The sequence below is a fragment of the Enhydra lutris genome, unplaced genomic scaffold (assembly GCF_002288905.1).
Source record: "Enhydra lutris kenyoni isolate GAN:26980312 unplaced genomic scaffold, ASM228890v2 scaffoldscaffold1, whole genome shotgun sequence".
In the NCBI taxonomy this organism is placed as follows: Eukaryota; Metazoa; Chordata; class Mammalia; order Carnivora; family Mustelidae; genus Enhydra; species Enhydra lutris.
The window spans coordinates 49,880,866-49,892,308 of NW_019154085.1; the positions used below are offsets into that span (position 1 = coordinate 49,880,866).

Sequence of the window (11,443 nt, forward strand, 5' to 3'; positions counted from 1 at the left end):
AGATGGAAATATTTGGGATTTAGATGGCTAAGAAAAATGAGAGCATATAGGGAAATTTGTCTTATGCTTTCCTTTTAACAGTCCACATCATCATGATCACATTTAGTTACCTTTTTTTAAAATATTTTTTATTTATTTATTTGACAAAGAGAGAGAGATCACAAGTAGGCAGAGAGACAGGCAGAGAGGGGGTGGAAGCAGGCTCCCTGCTGAGCAGAGAGCCTGATGCGGGGCTCGATCCCAGGACCCTGAGACCATGACCTAAGCTGAAGGCAGAGGCTTAACCCACTGAGCCACCCAGGCGCCCCCACATTTATTTACTTTGAGATGAGCAAGATGTATACATTTTATTATCCTAGGATAATGTGCCTCAGGCACTTGAAACTCTCCCAAAGTTAAATTCAGGGGAGTCATAGACAACCAAATAACTTAAAAGCTCTTGTTTTCCCTTCTCCAGTAATGAATTTTCAAATACTTCTGTCATCTTTAAGGAAACACCTACGTTTTTATTCCTCAAATGCTATTACTTTAGCGATGTAATTATAAAATAAAGGGGGGAATAAAGAAAAAAGACACTATACTTTGTAATTCTTCACAATTCTAAGAGAACCAGCATTTTATGTATGTACTTAGGCTAAATAAGCAACAATAAAAATGTCCCACATGGTCCAGCAGCCTCGTACCAATCAGATTTAGTCAAGTAATGATTACCTGCTTCAGAAGTACTTTCAATCAAAGTAGCTTCTCCAGTGAGTTTTGCCAGCATTCTAATTCTATTTGGAGTAAACAAACTATTTGGAGTAAATGCTATGAAATGGCCAAAGGCATAACAATTACCCAAACATCATCTGTGTTAGATTTAAGGCTATTTCTCTGAGAATTTGGGGGTACAGAGAAAGTGAGATTTCTCCAAACTTAAAGAGATTTTTTTTTTCAAAGTTTTAAGCCTTAAATATTATTTTTGTAGTCAGACTGGCCGAGTTTAACCCCAGCCCCATTCCTTGCCCACTGGATAACTCCAGACAAAAGTTTTAACCTCTCCAAATCCTAGGTTCTTCCCCTACAACATGAGGATAGCAATGTCTACACTGAAGGATGGTTGCAAGGATTAAATGAGATAATGTGTGTAAAGCTAGTCAGACACTGCTCACTACTCTGTGAGGAAAAGCAACTGCCATTGTCATTACTACTGCTGAGATCTCATGGTCTAACTTTCTAACCTTATTAATTCCGTGACCTCTTTTTTAAACAAGTTTGTGTCAGAAGATGATCCTATAATGTCAATGTGTGTCTCATAAAAATTAATCTGAACCTGAGGGAACCTTGAACTGAGTTGTTCACATGCCAGTTTAATATTTCTTTTATCTTTACTTCCCTTTCCTTTCAAAGTGAGTGTCTCCTTTCTCAGTTCAAAGTGAAGAGCAAGTGAATATTCCTCAAAAAGTGCTTTTACAACCTTTTCATTGTTTGGCTGAGAACATTCTTGAGCACTTTTTATACAAATTGTGGTAATTTCACCATCCACTCTTTCCTCACAGAAAACATGACAGGTTTTCAATGTGTTTTTGTAAAATCTGCTCTTTTTGAGGTAGAGGAAAATATCTGTGTCGAGAACAAGCGTTTCTCCTCTCCTGGTGGCCTCGGGTACTGAGGACCTGAGCAACTCTGAGGAGCTTCTTCTCTGGAGATGCCTTCTGGGGTTCTGCCTATTCGGCCTTTTCCCCTCACTGATAAAATTCCCATTTTTTTCTAAAAGAAAACTTGCTTTTAATAGCAAAGATTCTTTGAGCTTCTGGATAGCCAGAAATGATCCTTGGACGGAGATTCTTCCATTAGGTTCCAAAGGACTGAAGCGTAAAGTTGGGATTTTCCTTTTTAGATCCATTACCAGACTTTCTAGAGGGACTTGACTCCGAAAAACAGAAAGATCGAGGATAGCTTCCACAGAGCTGAAAACCTAAAATTAAACAGAGAGAAATTAAAACAGCGCTGTCAGTTCAAGCAGACGACATAAACACATTCTTTTTCTGCCACTCTCTCTGTCTCCACAGCAGTTACCCCAAACCAAGCCCCAACTGCCCAGCATAGACTAGTTTCTTGTGCCAGAGCAGCCCATCAAAGGGATCCCACAACCCATCGAGTTCACAATGTTCAATTTGGGATTCATAGTCCCTCACTGCATTTCCAAAAACAGAGATAGTCAAATATTTTTTAGAGACAGAATGTTATTTCAAACAAAGCCTTAAGCAAAACCCATACACTGTTATAAGTACAGCTAGCACTCTGTTCTAGTTCTTCTCTGTGGACGGGGTCCCCTTAGAAAGCCCTTCTAGCGATGTTCATCAGAAGCTACCCAGAACCCTGAGTTTCTTAGTGAATAGTTTTAAACCGATGAATTTTAACTCTTTCCTCTTATATCTACCTCTCCTGCCTCTTTAAAATCTTTTTAATGTTCATCTTAATTGGGTTTTTGTCCCCAAGTAAGTCTTTAGGTAGATGACCGACATCCTCCATATGAGCATAAAAGCGCTTGCTTGAAAGCATCAAGAGGAATACCCAGAAACATAAAATAGGCCAGGCAATAAGCACAACATTTCAAGACACACGTTTGGCATTTAACAATGACTCGGGTTAGCAAGGGTGCATTTTCTTTGGTAGGAATCACGAGATGAGAGTGTTTTGTGTCTCCTGTGTGAGGAACACAGAGAAGAAACATGATCCAGGGGGCACCTCGGTGGCTCAGTTGGTAAAGTGGCTGCCTTCAGCTCAGGTTATGATCCCAGAGTCCTGGGATGAAGCCCTGCGTCGAACCCCATGAATCCCATGTCAGGCTCTCTGCTCAGTGGGGAGTTTGCTTGTCTCTCTGCACCTTCCCCTGCTCATGCTCTCTCTCACTGACTCTCTCTCTTTCAGATAATCAATTAATTAATTAATTAATTAATTAAAATCAGGAAGGAAGGAAGGAAGGGAGGAGGAGGGGAAGAAGGGAAGAACAAGGGAAGGGAGGGAGGGGATCCAGGACTGCCAGTATCATACCTTACCTTTTCACTGAAATGAGGGTCTGTGAACTGAGTAGATCCAGACTTTTCTACCTGACAGTGTTCCTGTTTTCTGTTGACATTCTCTACACATAAGCAGAAACATTGCCATCAGAAGTGTTTGTGGGATGACACACTAATAATTACTTAAATTATTAATAATAAAAATCTTCAACTCTATTATTTCACATACCTTATTTTTTTCTACATTTTTCCTTTAAATTCAACATTTAAATAGTTTTCCCTTTTAAATTCCCTTTAAAATTCATTTTTTGTGTACCTATGATCCTAATTTTAAAACACGTAAGTGTGTATACATATGTATACATATATATGGATAGAACACAAAAACCTAAGAGGAAATTCTCCCTTTGTTAATTATGACCACCTTCTTGAATCCGGATACCACACTATCCTGGTTTCCTTCAAAATTCACCATGCCCTTTGCTAATTCTTTTTCTCTTCCCATTTTCTATATGTTAGCATGCCTTAGGTCTTAGGACTTGTTTCTCTTAGCAAACATACATCCAGTCAAGGGTTGATCTTGACAATCCCACAGCTTTAGATACTATCTCTAGATGTATCTTGCAAATTCTATCTTTGGCCTTGACTTTCCTTTGCTTTTGGAAATCTCTACTTCATTATGCAAATAAACGTCTCCATGACCAGAGTTCGACTCTTGATAACCATCCCCCTCCCAAAAGTACTCTTCCTCCAGTGTTCCACATTTAAGAACATGACATCTAACCTGTCAGCAAATCGTGAATGGCCACTCGGTCTCAATCACCAGCCCTGTTAACACCCTAGTCAAAACCAGCAATGACTACTAGCTCCTGTTCTCCACACCACTGCCAGAGGGATCACCCAAGAAAAGGTAGTCACACTTTGTCAGTCATCTGCTCAAAACCCTCCCTCTCCCCCAGAATAAAATCCAGACACCTTGCCTTGACTTATAGGCTGCTTCATATATACTGGCCCCCGCCACCCATCTGACCCATCTCCTTTTACTCTCTCCTTACTGGCTCTGCTCCGGCCACTTGGGCCACCTTGCTATCTTCAAAATGCCCAGCATGCTACCCTCTCAAAGGTTTTCCCAGCCCTTCCCTTGCCTTAGAATGTTCTTGACCCTTATCTGCACATTCCCTTACCTCATGCATGTGTCTGCTCAAATGTCACCTAAAGGGAATATTTCCCTACCCATTCTATCTAATAAAATAGCCCTCTCCATCCCATTCCATCCCTTTATTCTGTTTTATATTTTTCATAGTATTCACATTATATGTTAATATACACAAATTAATATATAAATTTAATATATAAACACAAATAAATATAAATATATAAATAATATATAAATATGCAAATTAATAAAACACCCAATGCAATATATACTCATTTATTGCTTTTTTATTATCTATCCAGCATGGATATATGCTTCAGGAAAGAAAACATTTTGCCTATTTCACTCACTGGTGTATCCAGAAGGCCTAGAATGGGGCCTGGCAAATAATAAGCACTCACAAATATTTGTGAATGAATGAATGAGCCTTCTCTCTCTCTCTCTCTGAGTTATCAATTCAATATTTGAAAAATTAGCTTCCAAAAACACTATAATCCCGTAAGAGCCATAAGAAGGAGCCCCTCCTACCATCCCTACCTGAACATTGCCAATGGGAAGGAAGGAATGAATGAATGGTGACAGATAAAGGTACCCTGATAATCCACAGTCTCTTAGGTCTCTCTCTAGATCCTATCTTCCCTCAAGCAAAGCAAGGTCTTTTCTTCTGCCCCCAGTACCATGTGGTATTTTACCTCCAAGATCCTGGCATGGAGGCTCATCTTTCTCTCGCAATTTATTTTGCTAGTCACTGAACTGTTGAGAAGGCTGCCCCCCCTCCATGAGCCTGAAGGGATGAATATGTTCTGCAGACCCAACGTCCTCACCTATGTCAGGGCTGGAGGTGAGGAACAAAATGGCTCCATCTGATCTCAGATCCAAGCCATATTTCTCCAGTCCATTACCTGTGATAAAGCCAACACTATGTTAAAATATCCTTTTGTTGGTTTGAACAGAGAGAAGTAAATGGTATGATGATATTGCTGAAGTCACTTGAAAATTCCCAAAGCGGTCATCTAATTTGTGAGATTATAGATTATTTTTGTGGGGATTTCTTTTCTGTATAAGTTTTCTACAACAAAATGCATCACTTTTTTTCCCAAGATCGAGACAGATTCCAAATATAGGAAAGAAGTCTTCAAGAATTTGGCAGTTACTACCAACTTTATCATGAACCATTTTACATATATTCTTGTTAATGCAATATTGTACCACTTTTATATTCAGAATAGAATAATATTTTCAAAAAGCTACTTTAAACTTTACCAATCCCATGAATCGTTTTAATGAAATTCAGTTTTTAATTTCATTTCAGAAGTATTTCTAAGTTTATAAAATTTGATTTGGAATTACCTTTTTTTCCTTTGAACCTCACATTTGCAACTCCCCTGGCTTTTGTTGGATTTATCACATTTCCAACAACCCCACTTTCATTCTTAATATCTTGGAAGTGAGTCTTCATTACTGTGGTCCGCAATTGATCATTAAAAAGGTCAACCAAATGACCAGCAACTGCAGCTGTTCTTTCAGAAGTTTTGGATTCCTTGCCTTCCAAAACGGATGCCTGTAAGAGAAAGAGTAGGATAGTTTTTTAAATATAAAGATAAGATTCAACTTAATACAGGCATTTCACACACCAGTGAGGGAGAGGCTATTTTATTCAATAAAGGTGTTAGTACAGTTGATCAGATACTTGAAAAAAAGAATTAAGGATAGATCTTTGTTTCACATCATACACCACATGAATTTGAGAATTAAATGTAAAAAGTGAACTCTTCATTTGTTTTATAAATGGAAAGCACTTGTTAATATTTGTCTGGTTTTAGAAAGGCCCAAAAGTAATGGCAGTCCCAAAGGAAGAAATCAGAGATAGAAATTTTTTTTTTAAATTTTTATTTATTTATTTATTTGTCAGAGAGAGAGAGAGAGAGCACAAGCAGGCAGAGTGGCAGGTAGAGGCAGAGAGAGAAGCAGACTCCCCGCTGAACAAGGAGCCCGATGCGAGACTCGATCCCAGGACCCCGGGATCATGACCTGAGCCCAAGGCAGCGGCTCAACTGACTGAGCCACCCAGGCGTCCCCAGAGATAGAAATTTTTAAAAATTAAGTTTAAAAGCAAATCAAGCTAACCACCAAATATGGTAGTTTGGAGATGGCTGTATGTTTTGTTGATTGTGTAGTCCCACAGTACATAAGCCAATAATAAACACATCTCTACTTTTTTTTGCCAGAATTAGAAAAAAGATACCATAAAAAAAAACCAAAACAGCAATCATACTGGGGATGCAGTAGAGTAAATCCTGCCCTCCTGTACATATTTGAGCTTGAATTCCAGCTCAAATGAATTGAATTCCATGCTCTCAGTAGAGCATATGCTATTGCAGACCCCGCCATCATACTCAGCACAGAGTACCAGCTCCCAGTAGATACCTCCCTGAGCTCACTCTCTTTGAACTTATTTTACCCAGATAAGGGGCTTCTATTTCAGCCCATTTAGGAGAGTAGACCCATAAGCTGCTCCCAGTGCTTACATAGGTAGTCCAACCCGATTATACCAAAGCTCAGACTTAATCTATCCTAAATTACCCCCAGGGAGGACAGGATATCTCATGGGCCTGAGTAAGGGTTAAGAGATCACAAAGATGTTTTGGGCTCTCAGCTCAGAGGACTCTGTACTCAGAACAGGACTTCACCGAGGACAAGCACACTACTTTTGACGTCCCAGGTCAAGAAAACAGTCTAGGTACATAATATCCTGTCCATCCGAATGGCACCTTAAAATGAAAGCAAAAGAATAAAAAAGGCTGAGGTCAAATTTTAATTAATGACCAAATTTAATTAAAAATGCAAAAGAAGAGTTCATAACAACAGCAAAAGGACAGAGGGACAGGGGATGAAAATGGCCCATGTTGAGACATATAAAACAAAGGGAGTGTCTCCTGAAAATGAAACTTATAATGATCTATTAAATATTTGTTACAGAAAATACTTTTAATAGAGGAAAACAGAGTTTCTTAAAATATTCACAACTATATCGCATAGTAAACAGTAAAAACATATGTTTTCCTCCATCCTAGTCCCAATTGGTATAATGTAATAATCCCAAAATAGTTCTTCCTAGCAGAGGAAAAGAAATGACAAGAGATTTTTTAGATTTTTCAGGAATTCTACTTCACTGATTTGTCTCTATACAACACTGACTGGTCCACACCAATCTCAATGGTTACATGACTTGTCAATGAGCTTCCTGTTTGCCTTTCATCAATGTCAAAGAAAAACTTTCCATCAATTTAAATTCAGAAAATCTTACTCCACCTCTGCCCTCAACGATACTAATTCCATATTTCTTTAAGTGTCTGCATTTAATTTATCTTTGAAATCAAAGGAACGCTCCCTGACGACTACCAATCTCTTCTATCCAGCATTAAGAAAGGGGGTTCTTGGAAATAACCCCTCCAAGAACTACCACAGAGATATAGGATTTTGAAACAAGAGAAGCATTTTGGCCAAGAGTTATTAGGTGATGACATTTTCCCAGTATCAGTGATATACTTAAGACACTTTGACCATAGTGTCAGAAAGCTAAAAGCTATAAAGAAAAACTGAGTTTTTAAGTAAGGCACTGGAGAGAAATAATTAGATTCATGCCCTGCATTCGTATATATTTCCTTTTTTAAAAAAATTAGTTGTTTATTTTCATTGACGTTGCCGTTACTGCTGCCAGTAAACAAAATCGTACTGAAACCTCACGATGGCTTTGGCATCTCCGGGACTCTAGCCGTTAAAGGCCCTGCCACTGTTTTCAAGCGCTTGATGGAAAGAACACGGAAGGCTCAATCTTGAACTTGCTAACGGTTCTTGCTAGCCAGCACAGATGGTGAAAACACAGAGCCCTTGTCCTTGGGGACAGAGCTAAGGCTACAGAGAATTCCCACTAATGCAGACAAGACATCGGGATGCCTTCCCAACTTGAATCCTTGGCTCGAATCCTTCTTGCCGGCCCTTTTCAAAAGGAAAACAGCGGCCTCCATTTCCGGGTAATTCTCTCCGCTCGGGTTCCCCCATGAAGTGGGAGACCACAGTTAAGCCCAACCAGCCTGTGAAGCGACTTCTCGACGAGACAGCTGTGCCCCTAAGCAGGAGACTCCGGGTGCGGGCGGCGTTCCCTGGACTTGAGCCTCTCTCTCACCGCGTGCTGTGAATTTACAGCGCGCGCAGCACCGCCGCAGGAGCAGGTGCAGAGAGGTCGGGGCCGCGTCTACCCGCGGGTGTGCCTCCGGGCCAGGGGACTCTCCGCTCGCACCCGGTTTCCGCGCGCGCCGCCCGGGACAGCCCCGCACCCGCGCCGGCCCCGCTCCGCGCCGGTCTGGGGAACCGGGGCGACGGGCGGACGACCCTGCCCCGCAAAATGCAAAACAAAAGCAACTTGCCATGGCGGGGGAGAGACGAGCCTTCGGCCGCCGGCAGGGCCCACCCAACTCTAGCACAGCGCGGGCCGCAGGGAGGGCCCCGCAGGCAGGTTTTGCTTTCAGTTTCGGCTGCGGCTAGCTCGGAGACAATGTGAGAAAAGACGGCCCCTCCACGGCCTCCCCCTGCTCTGCGCCTCGCGGCCTCCGAGCGAGCGGAAGCCCCGACCTGGGCCGCCTGCTGCCTGGGTAGTTTCATAGCGTTTGAAACTCGCGCCGGAGGGGCGCCAGCAGGAATCCCGGCAGTAATTCGGGGACTCTCCGGGTGCTGTGTCTGTCCCGTTTTCAGTGGAAATCCGGACCTCCTTTTTGCGCCCTCGGCTTCCCTATCGCGGGACTTCCCACCACCCCACACCTGTTCCTCCTCTTCCTCACCTGCCAGCCCAGGTCCAGTCGCGCCGTGGCCAGGGACACAGGGCACGGGCTGAAAAGCGTAGGGCCCCCGTCAACAGACAGCTCCCCGGCTTGTCCACGCCAGTCTGACTCCAGTCTGGCACCTAGGGGGACACGAGTAATCTACCTACAGGGCTTCGCAGTCAAAGAGCACGAAGAGGAAAGGCAAATGGCTGGCAAACGTGAAGAAGCTTGGCTCCACTCCTAAGAACTACAGACCGAAATCATAATTTCTCCACGATGAGGGTGATCGAAATTAAAAAGTATAGTGATACCCAGTGTTAGCCAGAGTGTGAGGAAGCGTCCGTGTTGCTGCAAGCGTAGATAGGTGCAACCATTTCTAAGGATTTGGGCCCCTTTCAAAATTTAAAGTGTGAAATTAGTGTGAAAATGCATAGACTGAGCAGTTCCACTCTCAGAACTGAAGTTACAGCGCCCAAGTCGAAGATACTGTACACAAATTCCAACTGTGTGTTGCTTTAATATGTGTCATTTTGGTTAAGTTTTTCACTCAGTCGGTGAATAGAGCTAATTATTGTATGGCTGATGGCACATCTCTATGACCTAAGACTATGAAAATTTTAAACAGTTTGAGGTTATCTATATGTAATTCCCCAACTCAGACTTTATCTTCAGATTCCTGTACCTAAGGGCCCAGTTGTATGTGTAATAAGCATGTGAAATTTAACGAGACCAAGCAAAACTCTCCTTCCACCCTTTCTTCCCTCTCAGTAAATAATAACACTACCCACCCAGGAGCCCAAGCTCATGACTCACTTGTCTTCTGTGACTCCTCTTTTCCTTAGCTCTGTTTAGGACATTCCATAAACACACACTCTCTCTAACCCCACCTTCACCAGCCAGATCAAGTCCGCATCCAGCCTCGTTCCCCTTCAATTCATTCTGGATACCACACATTGAACAATTCTTTTTTAAGGTAAGTCAGGTTTGTTCCCTATTTAAACACTTTGATGTCTTCCCATTGCATTTGAATACTGCACATTGGTTTTATTTTTTTATTTATTATTTTCTTTTTACTTTAAATTCCCATTGCACCTTAAATAAAATTTACATTTCTCACCAGGAAAGAAAAATGGTCTTGATCTGCTTTCTATGGCTAGACCCCCTAAACTGTCCTCACTTCCTCTGTTCTGACCACACAAGAAGCCATCTAACTGGAGACTTTTCTTGCCCTTGGTTATTGTTTGTTTTGTTTTGTCTTTTTAATTTATTTGACAGAAAGAGAGAGCACAAGCAGGGGGAGTGGCAGAGGGAAAGGGAGAAGCAGGATCCCCGCTGAGCAGGGCCCCTGATGTGGGGGCTTGGCTTGATCCCAGGACCCTGGGATCATGACCTGAGCCGAAGACAGACACGTAACTGACTGAGCCACCCAGGCGCTCCTTGCCCTTGGTTCTTTGTCCAGGCTGGATAGCTCCTCCCTGATCTTCACTTTCCTGACCCCTTGCTGTGACTAAAGTCTTAGCTCAAATGACCCCTCTTCAAAGAGACTGCTTCTAATTACCCGGTCTGAATTTGTTCCCCCCTCCCCAGTTAATTGTTATACTATCACCCTGTCATTCTGTCTTAATAGCATCACCCCTTTCTAAAAATATCTTCATATATTTATTGTTTTCCTCACTTGTCTCCCCCCACATGGTAGACACTAGTACTGCTCACCAGTGTTGCTTGATCTTCTCAATTCAGGCACCTGGAGGCATTGCCCTTCCTCAGCCTTTGATTTCGTCAAGGCCATATCATTCATTCAGCCAGTGAAAGTGAGGAGAACTGACATGTCTCCTATTTGGGTGAAGGTGTTTCATTGGCAGCACGAGTCTCCAATGCTCTCTTCTTGTCCTTGGTGCTCAAAGAAGAATGCATTGAAGGGAACCTGCACCACTGAGCCAATATGCAGAACACATTTGCACTAGAGAGCTGCCTGGACCCATAACAAAATATATATGAATGAAAAATAAAGTTCTGATGTTTTAAGCTACTGAATTTTTTTCAGCAATATCACCTAGCATACTCTAAGATAGTCCACTAGAATTAAAGAACACCATGAAAAGACTTGCAAATTACACATCTAATAAAAGATCTGTATCTACAATATACAAAGAACTATTACAACACAAAAATAAAAAGACAATCCAACTTAAAAATGGACAAAAAATTGAATAATAGACTTTTTTTTCAAAGATACATGAATGGATAATATGCACATGAAAATATACTCAGCATCATTAGTCATTAAAGAAATGCAAATTAAAACCACAATGACATACCACTCCACACTGACTAAAATGGCTGTAATCAAAAAGACAGATAATAGCATGTTGTCAAGAATGTGAAGAAAGGAGAACTCTCATACATCGCTGGTGGGAAAGTAAAATGTTACAGCCACCTTTTAAAACAGTTTAGCAGTTCTAAAA

At 41.7% G+C, this 11,443-nt stretch overlaps 1 protein-coding gene across 1 annotated transcript; it reads right to left on the reverse strand.

The window, feature by feature from the left end:
- Positions 1–298: 298 nt before the first annotated feature.
- Positions 299–10,776, reverse strand: LOC111140391 (RNA binding motif protein 43). The gene is made up of 5 exons (XM_022492682.1): positions 10,692–10,776; positions 8,997–9,118; positions 5,509–5,719; positions 3,042–3,124; positions 299–1,957 (listed from the first exon to the last, which is right to left on the reverse strand). The coding sequence occupies exons 1-5, from the start codon at positions 10,774–10,776 to the stop codon at positions 1,208–1,210; spliced, it is 1,251 nt and encodes a 416-aa protein (XP_022348390.1). The 3' UTR covers positions 299–1,207.
- Positions 10,777–11,443: the final 667 nt, after the last annotated feature.

Coding starts and splice junctions, on each gene's coding strand:
- LOC111140391 (XM_022492682.1), bottom strand. CDS start 10,776: ATGAATGATATGGCCTTGACGAAATCAAAGGCTGAGGAAGGGCAATGC. Junction 9,119..10,691: donor GAGAAGATCAAGCAACACTG/GTGAGCAGTACT, acceptor GTGTCCCCCTAG/GTGCCAGACTGGAGTCAGAC. Junction 3,125..5,508: donor GAGGTTCAAAGGAAAAAAAG/GTAATTCCAAAT, acceptor GCTTATGTGTAG/AGAATGTCAACAGAAAACAG.